The following is an 18,074-nucleotide window of genomic DNA, read 5'->3' on the forward strand; positions in this document are numbered from 1 at the left end:
CCAATCACTGAGTTTAAACCTGAGTCTGCTCTTAATGTGAAACATTGGCTTTCGTTTCTATATAATGGGATAACTAACGGTATCCAACTCTAAAGGACATTATGAAGATTAAATTATTTCGAAAGGCTAAATGAGTTATTATTTATAAAGTGGTTAGAATAATGGCTAGCACATATTAAAAACTGTATTGGTGTTTGTTAAATTAATTCACGTGTGTGTCTGTGTGTAGAACAAAGCCTAGGGAGGGATACAACAAAAAATTTAAAATTTTTTCCTCATTTTATTTAGCTACATCTTCTAGTTTTTCTTCGGTGGATAGGTATTTCTGACATAACTTTAAAAAAATATCTATTCAAAAACTCCCAAGTACTTCGCATTTAGAGTCTGCTTTTTTAAAAGTGTAATTTAAAAGTGTATTTATTATGATTTCATTATGTCACTTCCAGAGGAACATACCTGTAACTTTATTACAAAAGTCAATAGAAAAACAGTATCAGTATGTGGAAGTTCTATTAATGGTAATTTTCTTGAACCATGGAGTGGGTAACACCTGCAGCCAAAATCTTGAGAGTGAGATGAAATGTCTAATTATTATTATTCATATGCTATTTTGTATGTGTGCTCTGAAAATATTTTGATTTCTAACATCATTGAAATTTGTTTCCTTAAATAAAATAAAGTTGTTTAGTCACTAATAATTATACCCCTGCATCTGTGAGCCAGGCTCCAAAGTCAATGAAAGATGAGCCTTGGCTTTTAATATAACAGCCTTGGGGAAGACAGAACAGCAAGGAGCAGCTTTGCTTTAGATGGACAAGGGTAGGGGTGAGACCGGGTCATTTGCTGGGGCTGCTGTCATTGCAACCAACTACTGCTGCCTGCATCCGACACCTTTTATTTGTCCTGTAGAGAAGAAGCCTTGGCAAGGATTTACACCCATATCTTGGCAAGAAAAATCGTGATCCAGGAGCAATCATGAACACCCATATGTAAGACTGGCCACAGCCATCACAGCTGGAGAATTCCCTGCCTGAGAACCATGATTAGAGAACAGTGGGGTCACTTCGTTTTTTATTCTTTATATTCATCATTTGGGTTTCTTTTGGAGGGAGGGGCTTTGAATCACTTGGGGAGGGTGCCAAGACTCCTATGACAGCTACTCCAGGGAAGTTAGAAAAGGCTTTCCTGAGAAGGCAAAGCCTAAAAACTGAAGACTGAATGAGATTAAGCTATTGAGACTGGTAAGAGGCGACTCGTTCTCTTATTCTGGGTAGTGGGAACAGTATGTAAAAAGCTCATGGTAGTAGCATCAAAACTATCAAGTAATAATAAATAAAAGAAAATACATTGAAAATTATAAAACATTGCTGAGAGCAATTAAAGAAAAACTAAATACATGGTAAGATACATTATGTTCCTGGATTTTAACACTCAATATTGTTAATATGTTTCTTTTCCTCAAATTGATCTAAAGATTTCAGGCAATACCAATAATCCCAGTAGGCTTTATCTTATTTATTTAAGAAATTGATAATTAAAATTTAAAAATTATATGGAAATATAATGGACCTAGAACACCCAAAATAATTTGAAAAATGAGAAATAATTTTGGAAAACAAACTACCTAATTTTAAGATTTATTATACAGCTGCAGCAATCAAATGGATTAATGGAACAGACTGGAAAATTCAGAAATAAACCCATATATGTACAAAAACTGATTTTCAACTTAAGTGCCAAGTCAATCTAATGGGGAGAAAAAAACGTTTTTAAACAAATGGTGCAGAAATAACTGCATATTCCTCAAAACCTACCTCCCTCTCTATGTGAATATGGATTTGAGGTAAATCATAGCCTTAAATGTAAAAAGCTAGAACCATAGTTTCTTTTTTTACTTATTCTAATATTTTAAATATTTTATTGTTGTTTTATTACAGTTGTCCCAGTTTTCCCGTTGCCCTCCTCGGCACCAGCCCCGCTCCCACAGTCAGTCCCCACTCTGGTGTCCGTGCCCACGGGTCATTCACACATGTTCCTTGTCTAGTCCCTTCCCCTTCTTTCCACCCTTATCCCCACCCTTCTCCCTTCTGGTCACTGTCAGTCTGTTCCATGTTTCTATGCCTCTGGTTCTATTTTGCTTGTTTGTTTTGTTCACTAGGTTCCTCTTATAAGTGAAATCATACGGTATTTGTCTTTTACTGCCTGGCTTATTTCACTTAGCATAACACTCTCCAGTTCCATCCCTGCTGTTGCAAAAGGTAGTTCCTTCTTTCTTTCTGCTGCTTAGTATTGCATTGTGTAAATGTACCACAGTTTTTTGATCCACTCATTTACCAATGGCCACTTAGGCTGTTTCCAGCACTTGGTTATTGTAAATAACACTGCTATAAACATAGGGGTGCATAGGTTTTTCTGAATTGGTTGCAGTATTCTTAAGGTATAATCACAGCTGTGGCATTGCTGGGTCAAAGGCAGTTCCATTTTTAATTTTTTGAGGAAATTCCATAGTTTCTACAGTGACTGTACCAGTCTGCATTCCCACCAACAGTGCACTAGGGTTCCGTTTTCTCCACAACCTCACCAGCACTTGTTTGTTGATTTATTTACGATGGCCATTCTGACGGGTGTGAGGTGGTATCTCATTATGGTTTTCATTTGCATCTCTCTGATGGCTAGTGATGCCTAGCATCCTTTCATGTGTCTCTGGGCCTTCTGTATATCCTCATTGGAGACGTGTTTTTTCAGGTCCTTTGCCCATTTTTAATTGGATTGTTTGCCTTTCTGGTGTTGAGTTGCATGAGTTCTTTATATATTTTGGAGATCAAACCCTTGTCCAAGGTATCATTGACAAATATGTTTTCCCATATGGGTAAATCCTTTTCTTTTAATTATGTTTTCACTAGCCATGCAGAAACTTTTAAATTTGATATAGTCTCATTTGTTTAATTTTTTCCCCTTTATTTCCTTTGCCCTAGGAAATATATGGTGAAAATATTGCTGTTTGGAATATCTGAAATTTTACTTCCTATGTTTTCCTCTAGGGCTTTTATGGTGTCATGGCTTATGTTTAAGTCTTTTATCATCTTAAGTTTATTTTGGTTTATGGTGAAGTTGGTAGCTTAGTTTCATTTTTTTTTTTTGCATATATCTGTCCAGATTTCCAAACATGACTTATTAAAGAAGTTATTTTTATTTTACTTTATACTTCTCCCACTTTGTCAAGTATTAATTGACCATAGAGAGGTGGATTTATTTCTCAGCTTTTCATTCTGTTCCATTGATCTATGTGTCTATTCTTATGCCAGTAGCAAGCTGTTTTGATTACAGTGGCCTTGTATATAGTTTGATATCAGGTATTATGATCTCTCCTACTTTGTTATTCTTTATCAAGATTGCTGAAGATATTCAGGGTAGGTTTTGGTTCCATATAAATTTACGAAATATTTGCTCTAGATCTCTGAAATATACCATTGGTATTTTAATAGGGATTGTGTTGAATCTATAGATTGCTTTTGGTAGTATGGACATCTTAATGATGTCAATTCTTCCAATCCATGAACACAGCATATGCTCCCATTTATTTTTATCTTCCTTTATTTCTTTCTTCAGTGTTCTGTAATCTCCTTGATCTCCTGAACCTGACGTTATACGGGTGTCCTTTATGCCATTTATGTGGGTTCTCTGGTTGTAATTGGGTTTGGTTGTTGATGGGTCATTCTTTGGTTGTCCTCCCCTCCAGCTGGCTGACTCAGAGTCACAGCACCCACCACATCTTGTATGCTGTTGTATAGGTGCTGTGAGAACAGAACCAAACAACTCGGGAAACAAACCCACACCTGCATAAATAACCCCTACCTGGAACTACACTCTAAACTCAATAAATGAGCAAATGTTAATAAAGATGTAAAGAAATTACGACAATTATAAGAAAGGAAAATGAATATGAGATGACTAACTGAAAGAGAAATGATTTTGAGAGGGTAGAGGGAGGAGAAATAATAATAAGGAATAGAAACAAAGTGATAAAAGAAAGAAAATAAAATTTACATTCTAAATAATAAAGGGAGGGAAGAAGGCAGAATGGAGTAAGAGAAGGGAAGCATAGAGTATTAGCGTTAATCAAAAACTTTAAAAAAGTTCGTGAAAAAAATAGGAACCAAGTTGGAGAAAAAGATCCATCACAGCAATATCAAACAATAAATGAGCAAAGATTAATACAGGTATAATGGGAACAAGAAGGAAAAAAGAAAGAAAAGCTTATGAGATGTTTAGGGGAAAGAAAAGTGATTTTTGAGAGGCTAGAGGGACAAAGAATACTAAGAGTAAGGAATGAAAACCAAGCTAAGAGAGGGAAAAATTAAAATTTAAAAGAACAACAACAAAAAAGAGGGCAGGAGGAAAGGAGACTGGTAAAATTTGAGATTTGCAATACAAAATTAGTGAAGATCTAGAAATAAAATTGTAGAAATGCAACAACCACCACCATGCAAAGACTGATAAAGGTGGAGAGAAAATAAGCATATTGTAAGGATGGGAAAAAGAATGTGAGATGACTAATGACAAGAAAAATAGTATGGAGAGGCTGTAGGGAGGAGAAATAGAACAGAAGAGAAACAAGTCGTAGCAAGAGAAAAATAAAATTTAAAATAAAAATAAGAAGAGGAAGGAAGAGGGTAAAGTGGAGTAGGAAAGGAGCAAAATATGAAATTTGAAATAAACTAAAATATAAAATCTAGTGACATAATAGGCACAAACTTGAAGGAAAAGTATTGAATGTTAAAAAGCTATGCAGGAGAGAAAATAATGCAAACCATGAAGAAGACTGCGGTGGAATTCGTTTCAGTAGAATCCAGTGTTTGCCACTGTCTTCTCTTTCTAGATTCACACCTGGTAATGTTAGATGGTGCCCTAGCCTGGCGGTAGGCAGCCTGTTCAAGACCACAAGCGATCCACAGTCTGTGGCTGTCTCCTTCAGATTTGGCAGGTCCCCACCGTTCTACCCTGCAAGCTTCCCATCAGCCCAGGGTCCAGGAGTGGTTCATTTAACGACCCAAGGGGACTGCCAGTACCTTCTCCTGCCTCCAGAGGGGGCTTCTGGGGCAGTTGGGAGGGTGGGAACCCTGGGTCACCGCCAGGGGGTACTGTTCAGTCTTCCAGTGTTTCCCTGTCCCCTGCCCATACATCTTGGTCTGTCTCAGATTCTTTCCAATAGTGTATGGTTGCTGATGAATTAGCTATCTGTTTCCTGTGAGGGGCCAGTATGTTTAAAAAGGGCAGCTCTTTCCAGCTTGGCTCGGATGGCAGCTCTAAGCGCCAAGACTGGGCCAGGCCCTGAACCCCTCTTGCTGCACCTGTCTCTGTCTCTCTGCTGTGCTGATTTTAGTGGATCAGAGCGCGAGGAATAGTGTAGCACATAGTATCTGGTAAAGGGCCCTTTCTGAGCTCTTTCTTCTTCCCCCTGTGAAAATGTGCCCAGCAGGGCACTCTTGAGCCTGGCCTCACTGATCTGCAGAGTATTTCAGCAGGTGTGGGCTGGGCTCGCCTGTCCATGCGGGGATCTGCCTGGCTGCAGCAAATCTCAGGCATTCAGCTCCTGGCTGTCCAGTCCCCAGACTGCTGCTCTCCCGCAGGAGGCTCGCGGTGACCTCTTCATTCCGTACAGTCCTCTGCTCACTAGCTGTGCTGGGTTGGGCCCCCCAGTCCCTTCAGCGTGACTCTATCCCTCTTAAGCTCTTCGTTAGCAGAGCTGCTGCGCATGCGTGCACGTGCACGTGAACACCAGGTCCCAGTCAAGTCTCGAGTCTTGCTTCCGCCCCTTGAGGTTTTGTGTGGTCCCCATGCTGCAGCACCACGCCCTGTGGAGCCTGTTCTCCACGCACTCCACCTCCCCAAGAATCACAGAGTCCCTCTGTCAGGGCTGGCCGCCACCTGCCAGAGCCTCCAACAGTTTTAGATAAAGTTTCTCTCTGGATATCTCCCAGATGGCGCTGGGAAGAGTGCCGCAGTGGTAGTATCACATGGGCCAGTGAGAGGTGCTCTCCCCAGTCCCTCCAGAGATCCTCAGCCTTGAGCAGGCCTGCTCCCACCCCACTGTTTCTGCAGCCAGCACCTCTCCGCCCCACCCCCACCGTCATCTCTCCCTGCCCCCAGAGCCCCCAGCTCCTGACCATCTGCAGCCAGAAGTGCCAGGTTGGTCAGCGGGGTGGCAGTTGCTGCGCTAGGAGAGCCCAGCCACTCACTCCTGAGTGTCCTGCAGGCAGGCAGGCTCTTACCCACTCTCGCACACTCCCCGGATTCTCATCCACGTACGCACTCACTCACACATGGTCTGGCTCTCCACTGGAATTCTAAGTTGATTGCTCTGTGGTTTAGCTGCAAGATCAGTCCTGGTTGGGGAGCAAGTGGACAGAGCTTCCAGCTTCCCTGCAGCCATCTCGGATCCCCCTAGAACCACAGTTTCTATAAGAAGACATAGGAAGGATCTTCATAACCTTAGAATAGGTAAAGATTTATTAGAGAGGACACACTAAAATATTTACCCTAAAAAGACATAAATTAGGTTTTATCAAAACTAAAACATTCATTATGAAAATGAGTAGGTAAGTCACAGGCTGGGAAAAGCATTCTTAACACATATATCTGACAAGGACTCATATCCAGAACATATAAAAAACTCTTATAAAAATCAACAATAAAAAACCCCATTGACCTAATTTTACAAATGAGCAAAAGACTTGAATAGACACTTTATAAATGATGCTTAAACATCATTAGTCATCAGATAAAAGAAAATTAAAACCATGATGGAACACCATTTCACATCCAAAAAGACTAATAATATCATATGTTGGAGAGAGGGTGTGGGGAACTAGAACTTTCATATGTTGCTGGTGAGAATATAAAATGGTAAAACCACTTTAGAAAATTGTTTAGCAACTGACATTCCTTCATTTAATGAACCAGCAGTTCCACTACTGGGTATTCAAGAGAAATAAAAATATACACCCACAAAAAGACTTATACAAGAATATTTATATTCCTCTTTCATAATATTCTCAAAATGAAAACAACCCAAATAAATACCAATAGGAGAATGGATAAACACTATTAATGTATTTATATAATGGAAGGCTATGTAGGAATAAGAATAAACTATTGATATACATAACAATGTGAATATTTTTCAAAAAATACTGTTGAGCAAAAGCAGCCAGACACAAAAGACTACACACTAAATGATTTGATTTATTTGAAGGACAAAAATAAGCCAAACAAATATAGGGTGATAGAAATCAGAGAGTGGTTGCCATTGGGGTGAAGGATATTTGAACTGAGAGGAACATGAGACAAGTTTCTAGGCTGATGTAAGTATTCTACATCTTATATCTGCTGGTGGTTGCATGGGTGCATACGGCTGTCAAAAACTCTCAACCTGAAGACTCAAAATGTGTTATTTTCTTGTCTGTAAATTATACCCTAATTTAAAAGAAAAAAAAAAAGAAGAAAGCCCAGGATAAAAGAGCATAGTGTGTTTATAAGGTGCAAAGTACTAAAATACTCAGGGCTGCTGATTAATTCTTTTCTCAAATTTTTTCCTAGAAAACAAGAGTTCAATGCACCCCCCTCCATAAATTACTTGTGTATTTTAGCCCACAGTGATGAAAGAGTTATTTATTAAAGTCCTTTCTCCTCATGGTATGTCATACAGGGTTGAAATCATCAAAATTGATTACATAAATCTTATCTCAAATGGAATAATCTCGGACATGTAAACATTAATTAGCAGACCATGAGAGAGGACATGCCGTCTGTCTTTAAAAATTTTGGCTGGTGGAATAGTAGAGATAACTATTCAAATAAGCTCATATATTCTGTACTCCTCCCATCTCTGATTTATACTCAATAAGTTGTAAGCCCCCCAAATATGATTGATATTTGAAAAACAAATCCTGTGACCACACATTATATTATGATATAAAGAACTTAACTAATTCATTAACTTATAATTTCTCATTAACTAATTCTTAACTAATAATTTCTCTTCTGGATAATTTCCCCCTACAGGCAACACATTGTGTCTTTGTAATTCCTCTTTGTACCTTATAAGAATTTGGGCCAGGGTCTTGAAAATAATAAATAATTATTTAACTAATGTATTTACTGATTAGTTAGAATTTATGTCCAAATTAGATGGGCCCATAATGGGAAATATATTGCAATTATTTATAATGTCTTCATATAAAATGTCTGAACCACAGATGGTCTCATTAGGCAATTTATGGGAACTATATTTAAATGGAGTATGTAAAATGATACACAAATCCAGCTCACTTCAGCTTAAAAGTTAAACCATACACTTATTACCTGACTAGATTTTTTAAAAATTATAGAAACAGTACAATTGTTAGAAATACAAAAACAAACAAACAACCCCAGTGAGTCTAGGTTTGGTCTCCACTTGAATATCTCAATGATTAAAAAGGCTGCAAGTACATTGTTTTGAATTGAACACCACGTTGGCCAGATCAGAAAAGCTGTGAACTGAGAAGGAAATTGTTATTCCAGTGATGGAACCTCAACTAGAGAGTATCATTCTGCTGGCAGCTGAGATGTCAGGGGATTCTCACTATGAAAACCAGTGGTCTTTTAATCACACGTTATAAAAGCATTTGCAATGCTTTGCAGGCAGCTTTTCTTCAAAGATCTTCCTGCTGCTTTCCTTCCTGAGCACAATGGGTTCAAGATGGCTAATGTTGTTTCCTAGTTATGCCAAGAACCTCCTGAATGCCACTGGCCTTTCATCATGAAGACAAATGGCAAAATATCAACTGTGAATGTCTCATTCTAAATGGGGACTCCCACGATCATGTTATTTTTGGGAGAGCAGCTCTCTGGCTCCATGGATATCACTTGAACGGAGTAGCCATGTTCTTCTGCAGCTCTCGCTCGGTCCAGATCCACCAGGCACATGCACTGTTTTCCTGAAATACAGTCAGTGGTATCATGAGACCCCATTCAGCTAACAGTGTCCTTTCAATTTGTTTAAGGGACTCTATACAGTGACAAAAATCTTTAGGTATATGGAGAATGCTATTTGCCTCCAGGTCTTGTTTAGTCTCTTTCAATTTAATTCTTAATCAATATGAAAACAATTACAAATATATAACGTTTCAAAGATTTGTTTCTGTTAGTAATTTAAAGAATGTTAACCTCCTAAAATGTATTTATGCATAAATCTCAAATAAAAACTACAGATTCTATTTCCCACTATGGTTAAAAATCCATGTATTGACCTTTTCTTTTTCATGCCCTTTGAAAATACAATATCTGTAATAGTGTAAAAAAAGAATATCTGTTTTAAAGAATATCTAAAATGACATGCAAACCAAAGGGTATATGAAAGAATGTTGCATTTTGCACCTGGAGTTTTTAGGACAGTAAAGAAGGGAGAAATAGAAAATATTTTGAAAATTCTCAATTGTGTGCTGATTATTTCAGATGGATGAGTGATGTCGATTGTAGCACAATATTAATTTTCAGAGCTCCTCTAACCCATATGAAATACTGGTATTCTATTTTCCTTGTAATCTTTGGAAAACAAGAGGAAACCTGACTGGCAAGCAAAGCAGTAAGTTTGTGTTCTTTTGGCAAATGCAAACTTTAATTTCAAAAGTAGCTCAGGAAAAGAATATGATTTGAGGTTGAATATATTCAAAGTTACAGCTTTTATACTTTCAACTTCTTTAAATTCACTATACAAACTTCTTCTTCCTCTTTGAAAAAGGTTACTGACACCATATTAATTGGTTCTTTCAATTTTTCCTCAATAATTATAATAATACCGAAGCATTATTTCTAAATGATTTATTTAAATGACAGCAGAAACTGCTAAATTAACACAGTTTCAGAAGTGAAGACAGAAAAGTGAAATAGAAAAGATCTTCTGTAGAAGACAGAAGAATCCTTACAGAATAACAGTGGAAGGTGAAATCAGTAGGTAGGAATTGGCACTGAGAGATTTGGGTTTAAAATATTTTGTATATTTTCCTTAAAAGGGTCATGCCCAAAAAAGATGAACTGTTACAGTATAAAAAGATACAAAAAGAGATGTCTAGAATTCCATTTAGGCTACATCACCCCCTCTTCATCAACAGCTGTATGGCTAACATTTTTTTCTCTTAAAATATCGTTTCTCTTTTAAGACATCTGTAAATGCGCCCCCTCCCCCATTTACTTTTCCATTTAAAATGAAACCTTCTCTGTCAGATGGGATGCTCTACATTCCTTCAGTACCCACCCGGCATTTACACTGCAGCTCGCTTAGCCTTGGCTTTGGTCCCAGTTCAGCTAATTTTTTCTCTTCCATTACATAGAAGAATCTCATGTTTTCACATGTTGAAGCAGTATCTTTACAACTGAAATTCAGTTGTTGAAACTCTGCCTTTTGGGGTTTGGGAAGCTTTTTAAAATGTTAACAGAACAAAAGTATGACCTGTGTAAAGTATAGATGTAGATGTTTGATGGAGCCTGACTTTCCCTCCTTCCCTGCCAGTGGTCATGCCAAGTGCTTTGCATCCTCAGCTAGCAACTTCCCTTCCAGCCACTCCCTCTTTAGGCATTTAGGGTTAATGGCTAAAACATCAACCAGGTGCACCCCTATCCACCACACCGATTATGTCTTCGCTGAATCTAGGGAAGTTATATCAAGTGTACTTGTATTTTGCCATGTATAATGTGCACTTTCTGCCCAAATTTCTGAGGGAGAAATAAGGATGCTCATTATACATGGGCAGTACTAATTCCGTATCTATATAAGTGTTTTTAATTCTTTTATTTATGCTTATGCATTTGAAGTGTAACTCTAGAAAGCAGTAACGATATCCACATGCAAAATAATACCCTGGAATATGATAATTCATTTTGTTTCTAAATGTAAATAAATAAATAATTGGATTAAAAATTAAAACAAAAGGTTTTTTTCCTGAAAGTTTGGGCCAAAAATGTGGGTGTGCATTATACACAACAAAAATATGGTGATTTGATATATATGTAAAGTATACCTCTCTATATATTTGATTGTACATCAAATCAGTGTTGGGAATGGAAAAAGGACGAAGAGGGAAAGAGACTGAGAGGGAGAGAGCTGCAGGCAGAAAGGAGGATGCTTCTTCTGCGTGTTTATTCCCCAGAGTGTGAGAAAGAAAAGGAAATCACTGTTCCTTCAGCTTCAGGTCTCAAAGCCCCCTCCAACTGTGCCTTTCTTTCTATGCTGACTTTGATTTTAGAGTTTAAAGGTATCAAGTTCTCATATAACATGGTCCCTCAGTGAAAGCTAACGACTACATATGGTGCTCAGCCAAAGAGACAGCAATCTGTTTTCCAGACCAGGATGGTCTTCGATGTGGGGCTTTTCTAAATAATTTTTAAGACTAATTTTAGCTCCACTCAGTCATTTTGAGCCCTACTTTTGGAGCCTAGTTTTCCAGTCATGTGAATCCACCACTGATGGGCACTGCAAAGGTGGATAAGAGCTTCCTGTCTAGAATCAAATAATTTGGGTTCATACTGTGGCTCCACATCATCTACCAGCTGAAGAAGGCTCCTGGCCAAGCTTTCATCCCAGTTCTCCTATCTGTCCAGTACAAATAATACTATGTACCTACCCCATAAGTATTTTTATAAGAAATTACTGAGATAATGGGTAAGGGTATTCATCTCAGAACTTAAATGTTCAATAACTGTTAGCTGCTATTATCCTTCTAAATGTCATTTCTTTTTCTAGAGCAAAGTCTTGGATAAATTTATTAGTTAAACTTGAAATGAAATTGTAGGTCTTTCGATTTAGGCAATATTTAACATTACAAATGTCAAATATATTGGTCTATGATTAATAATATACAAGTATACTTTTTTCCAAGAAATAAAACATTATCATTCTTATTTAAACATTTTTAATGCACCAATTTTGGCAGGCATCATTGATATTTCCATCTCTATTATGCTCTTATGTAGCTTTTGATAGGTCCTTCACTTTGTTCATAAAATAATAATTTTACTCAATGTACAAACATTGAAAATGTATTTAATTTAAAAGTATTGTTAACAAAAATGGGATAAGGTATTGTTATTGTTACAAAGCCCTTTTCAATATTGATTAAATTTTCTGGGAAAAATTACACTTTACTTTCTTCTGGACAGATAAACCAGTCCTTTCCACACAGAGTTGCTGTGTTCACTCCCAGGCATCTTGTACGCAATCTACTGAGCAGCTGCGGTGCAAACACATACCTATAAGCCTTCGCTGGGGTGGGAGCTGGGCAGCTGTCTGATCTGCGAATCTGCACAGAATCATGTGTTCCTAAAAGAAAAAGCAATAGGATTTGAGCTTATTTTAATCTTTTGCTTCAAAATTATAAAAAATTTTAAAAACTGCTTCATTTTCTGGAGTTCTACATTGTTTAGTTGAATAAAATGCTGCACAATAGTTTTAAATAAGCACTTTTCAGAAAATGGTGCTCAGTAACTTTTTTTCCCTCCAAATAGACAGCTCTTCAGATGTAGCTCTTAGGAACAGGTGCATGGATGATCCCCAGGGCCATTTAACAGTTGATTTTAGCAGAAATAGAGTTACAATTTGTGATTATAATATGTCACACTAAAAGACTTAAAATTCATTTACATTTTTCCTTTAATAAAATTTGAATCCAAGGAGCCATGCTAAGGGTCTTTTCTTCCCCCTACCAGAGGGAAAAGAAATACTGTGGACGATCACTATTTGTGGCTTCTGCAGTCCTCTGGATACCCAGCAGAGCACTGGCTGCTCCATTGCTTTTCCTGACTCTCCCTTCACTCAGTCCCTTTAGAGGAGGCTGGCTCACAGGCTCTCCTCTCACCCCGAAAGGCTGCGTGAAGTGGATTTATTTCTGTTTTAAGAGGAACCATAAAGTACACCCGAGGGAACTGGAGGGAAATTATTGCTCTTGCTTAACAATTGTAGGAAGGATTGTAATAATAATAATAATGATAATAATAATAAGGCTTTAAAGGGATGAGAGCTGATGAGTCTGCACAGCACTCTTTAATCTGCAGGTAGCCAAAGGTGAGTGATTTGTTGCCGTCAAGATGACGGCAGTGCTCCCATGACAACTGTTCATTCAGAACAGCTGCACTTTCTAAGTGTGTAAATGATCTCACCTGTCAGCTTAGCCAACTCAGATTCATCATTTGTTTGTCTCTTGGTTTTTTGTACATTCATTTTGCAGCCGCCATTTTTAAATAAGGCAATTGAAATGATTGTGTGATGCTGGTTCTTTTTGAAGGGCTAACTCTTTCTCAATTTGAATGCATTGTGAAAAAACACTTTAGTTCTCATGATGAAATTTAGTGGCAATGTGTAGGGTACTAATAAGATGGTTTAAATAAATAACTTTTATTAAGCTTCCATAAATTGGCATCACAAAGGGGCAAAAGAATTTAGAATTATATAATATGAAGAAAGGGAAACAAAAGCATGCCCTGTTCTCAGGGTATTTTTAAATTTAAGATTCACTTTAAATGTAGGTAATATTGAGGCACTCACAACCTCAGATAAGGTTCGTTTCTCTTGTCCTGATAAGCCCCACTAATACACAAATTATTGGAATGTATTCTTCCCTGTAGAAGTTACATTTTGAAAGAGGGAGGCATGCAGTAGGTAAGGTCAGTAAAGGTCTGCTGGCCAATTGCACACACACAAAAAAACATTTCGAGATATTTGTCACCGAGTCCATGTAGTTCTGTCTGCTAGTCCACCCATCATGGCTAAGTTAGGAAACACTGAAACATCATCTTGCCACTGTGTTCAAGAAGACTTCTGTATAGAGCATGTACATCTAAGACCCTCAAAAATGCAGGGCGCCAGGCAGCTCGGATGGGTATGGGAAAAAGAGGGGATGGAGATGAACTGGGTACCAGAGGGTTTTCTGGGAGAGTCTGGGTGCCCCAGCTCTTTTGATTCTATCTTTCTTTCTTTTCTAGGCAGGGGGACTGGCACCTGACCTCATTACCCTAGATGTTTTCCATAAATTCTCTCAGAATTTGCTTTACCTAGGATCACTCAAGGCGGGATTAAAAACAAGGGTCTAGTTTTTATCTATTTTCAATTCATTTTCTACTTCATTAGCAGGGCCTTGAGAGAAAGGTGAGGTGTCTTGAACGTTATGAAAATAAAGTCCCTGGGATCCTAATGTTCCTCTCAAAACCTTATAGTTCCCTAGGATATGCAGATTTAAATCTAGCAGGCAAAGGTGAGAAAAGTTCTGGTTTGAATAAAAGCATGAACACTGAAGTTTCTTTTTTCTCCACAGATTCTGTCTATACATGGATGAGTGGAGGTGGGGGCTGGGGAGAGGGGAGGGTAGGAGACAGAGTTGGAGCTGGGCCCTTAAAATGTAGAGGTGAAGGAGATACAGGTGTCGATGTGGTAGAATGAACATTTTTAGGGCACTGTACCTCACTATTTCACTGTTGGAAAGGGAATAAAATAAAACTCCTAGAAGGCAGGGGCTGGTGTATAAAATGACACCGCATATTTTTAGTAAGTCTGTGCAAGAAGTGACATTAACTAAACTCAAAATCCAAACTAATTTATTAATTTTTAATAGGTTTATTTATGTATTTCTCTCAAACATTATCCTTTCTTAGATTTCATTATGTCATGTTATTGATCATTTAATTAATTAACAGTGATGTTCAGAGAGGTGGAAACCATTCTGCTCAGGTTGGCAACCCACAGCGGTACAACGTGCTGGGAGATGATCCTCTGTGAGTCTCTTGTGTGCCTTTGCGTCTGTGAGCAGACGCACTGCCTTTGTTCCGGATCAGAGGTTGGCAGACGAAGGCGCACAAGCCTAATCTAGCCTGTGACCCGATTTTGTAGGGCTCCAAAGCTAAGATTGTTTTTTTTTGTGTGCTTGTTTGTTTTTTACATTTTTAAAGGTTTGCAAACCTACAACAAAGAGAAGGATAATCTAGAATATGGGGGATATTTGTAAGTGGCTGGCCAATCCTGAAATATTTACTATCTTACCTTTTACTGAAAATTTTGCCTCTGTTTCAGCTTTTCCTTTCAAAGATATTTAGAGAGTAAACAGCCTTGGAAACTTTATAGTGTCTTCCTCTGGAGCAAAGGGCAGGCATGTTTACTTAAAGATTAAATCTTAAAATATTTGGGCTTCCTAAGCTCAGGTTTCTTCTCCTGTAGTACACCTCACTGTGTATGTAGGTGCCATGGGGCTCTTTTTGACTTGCCCTGCGGCACTTGGGCCTCAGGCCATCAGTGCAGACATGACAGCCTTGCTATTCCCATCACTGTGGGCAATAGCTGTGTTTGTCCCTGACGCTGGAGTCTCCGGTCTGCTGTCGGCACCCATGAATCTGCAGCAGGCTAACTAGTTGGCCTGCAAGTAGGGTAAACAGTCAGGCCCTGTACAAAATCTCGTCTACTACTCAAAGAGTAACATTGATTTCAAAAAGAAAATCCACATGATGTTCATAAGTAATTCAAATATAACGATAGATTATGTACTCCATTAGAAATCTGAGAGTAAAACATATAAAGAAGAGATTAAAAAAAGTATACTATAGGAATACATCTCTAGGTCTTTAAAGGTTACCTTGTATGATAAAGTTTTCTTAAATTGTTCACTGAAATAGGAAAGAAAAACAAATTAGTCATCATTTTAAACATTAAATTTTAAGAGTAGAAATAGTCTTGAAGGAACTAAATTATAAACAAAAAAATACATTTTATCTGAAGAGTATAGAATGCTATCCTGAACTAAAAACTGTGACAGTTTGAAACGTCTTTATAAAAAAGGCAAAAGCATACCATCAGTATGTTATTAATTAAAAAAATTTCCTTCAAAGATTGTTTACACTATTAGAGAAGTACAATCCCTTTTTTTTTTCTCTTCCCCACATGAGTGCATCCGTTTTAAAATGTGGGTTTTATTGCTATTCAGGTGTGGAGGGTCCAACATTCAGGAGAGGACTGCCATTGAAAAAACAGTTTGCTCCTCCCAGTTTTGGAGAGGAGGGGCATGTCATGCCATGTAGGACCACATGGGGGAGTACCAGGGGGTCAGGAGGCCGAGGGAATGTGCCTTTACTGCAGATCCCCTGGGAAGGAATGGCAAGGCCGGTGCCCAGGCTTAGGATTGGCTAGTGCGAGTAATGTGAGCAGTCTCTGGGGGGTGAGGGCCGTACCTAGTTGTCTGGTATCTGGCCCTTGTTCTCCAGGGACAAAGGCAGGCAAATGTCAGTAAATCTACAGAGATGTGATAACGTTGGCGGATATTACATTGAGACTGCAGGCTGAGCAACTCAAATTAGCATTCTTAAGAATCTTTCTAGTGCTAGACTGAAATTCCTTGGTGGGTTATGAAATATATATTTTATCTAAATAGATTTAGAATAAAGTGAAATTTCAACTATTGAATAAACCTCAAGTTATATTTTATTTTTTGCTTCTCCATAGTTCCTTTGGTTTTTCTATCAACTAGTTGCAAATTGTAGTAGAGAACAACGCAATGAAAGACAAAGAATACGAAGGCTATTATTTGTGCTTTTAATTTTAAATTACTTAGATGCTTTAAGTATAAATACTAATGAAAAATAAATTATAAGTTTTCTTAAAAGTTATGATGGAAATGATACGAAGTCTTTTTTGACATATAGGATAGACTTTCCAAAACTAACACATTTAATCCATTCTACAGTTAAAGTGATCAGCAGGATTCTCAGTAACTATGTCTCAGAGAATGAAATATCATGAACACCAAGAGTGTGGCCCTCCAATAAGCTGAGTTAAAGTGACGAGAATTAAAATGGCTGTTGATCTTTCAGGTTAATCATCCCCATCCATCAGCAGTATGTAAAAAAACTACTGCTACTACTGTACCTAGCAACAGCATACGTTTATTGAGTACTTAACTCTATGCTGCTTCTAAGTGCTTTACATATATATCATTCAATTCCCCCCAAAACCTTGAGGTAATTTACGATAATAAACCTCATCTTGTAGATGAGAAAATGTAGGCAAAAAAAGAGTTTAAGTGACTTACTGGAGGTGAAACAATGTGTAAAAGAATGAGGAGCCAATATTTGCACCCAGGTGAAATAGTTCCGGGTCCTAAGCATTTAACCGCTATACCTACTGCCTGTCATGGGTATTGATTTCCATTGAGAAGCACACAGAGAGGTGCTGAAGCTGTTATACCTCAGTCATCTGACTCCTAGATGGACTTGCTTCTAAATTTCAGCAGGAGCTGGATCCAGGAGAAAAACCAAGCAGACATAGAGGAGATCCTCTCTTCCTCATCTATCTTATACACAATACTTGCCATTGCAGGAAGAGGAAATGAACTCAAAACTGAAATCTCGTTGCAATTTTATATCAAGAGTTTTGTGCATTGGTTTAATCTCTGTATTGCTGCCTTAGGTGAACTAACTTTCACCTTTTTGGAAAATTGAACTTGGAGGTATTCTGAATGAAACCGTAACAGCAAGGGCAGGTGACAAAGGAAGCCCGTGTTTTGATGCAGAGCTCAATCACCATGTCTGTTGCCACTCCACAAGCATGCAACACCACCTGGAAAACAAAACCAGGCCTTAGCACTAGGGTCTTTCTTAGCAGTGCTGTTTTTGTGCCTTTTTAAAAGATACTTTATGTGAGGACTTACCCTCAAGAGGTTTCAAGTTACCAGAATATTATTCCATAGTAGTTCTCATTTGGACACACCAAAGACCTAGTTACCTATTCATATTAATTTAAAAAATTAAGCAACGTTGAAAAATTACAAATAGAATATTGTAAATGAAGCATAAGATTAATTTGGAGGAGAATCTGACAACATGTTAAATATGGAAAATATAATATGTATGCATGTCTAAACTAGTGCTCTTGCTTTTATGAATTTAGTTCAGTTGTAGCATTAATGCAAGAACACTAGATTAAAGTCAGAATTCTTTCTAGTCTAGAATTCTAGTTGGCTATGTGAGCCTGGGCACTAAAAATTTAATTTCCTTGGGCCTTC

The 18,074-nt window shown here is 37.9% G+C and overlaps 1 protein-coding gene across 1 annotated transcript in view; it reads right to left on the reverse strand.

Annotated features, from left to right (window-relative positions):
* Positions 1-8,436: 8,436 nt before the first annotated feature.
* GSTCD (glutathione S-transferase C-terminal domain containing) overlaps positions 8,437-18,074 on the reverse strand; it is a 137,391-nt gene continuing 127,753 nt past the window's right edge. The window contains exons 9-12 of the mRNA XM_054591661.1: positions 17,496-17,629; positions 15,654-15,684; positions 12,289-12,358; positions 8,437-8,981 (exon numbers count right to left, since the gene is read on the reverse strand). Coding sequence (XP_054447636.1) covers positions 8,845-8,981; positions 12,289-12,358; positions 15,654-15,684; positions 17,496-17,629 — 372 coding nt within the window. The 3' untranslated portion in view covers positions 8,437-8,844. The remainder of the gene's footprint in view (positions 8,982-12,288; positions 12,359-15,653; positions 15,685-17,495; positions 17,630-18,074) is intronic.

This window comes from Pteronotus mesoamericanus, unplaced genomic scaffold (genome assembly GCF_021234165.1).
Source record: "Pteronotus mesoamericanus isolate MK-2021 breed Mesoamerican mustached bat unplaced genomic scaffold, CSHL_Meso_final scaffold_232, whole genome shotgun sequence".
In the NCBI taxonomy this organism is placed as follows: Eukaryota; Metazoa; Chordata; class Mammalia; order Chiroptera; family Mormoopidae; genus Pteronotus; species Pteronotus mesoamericanus.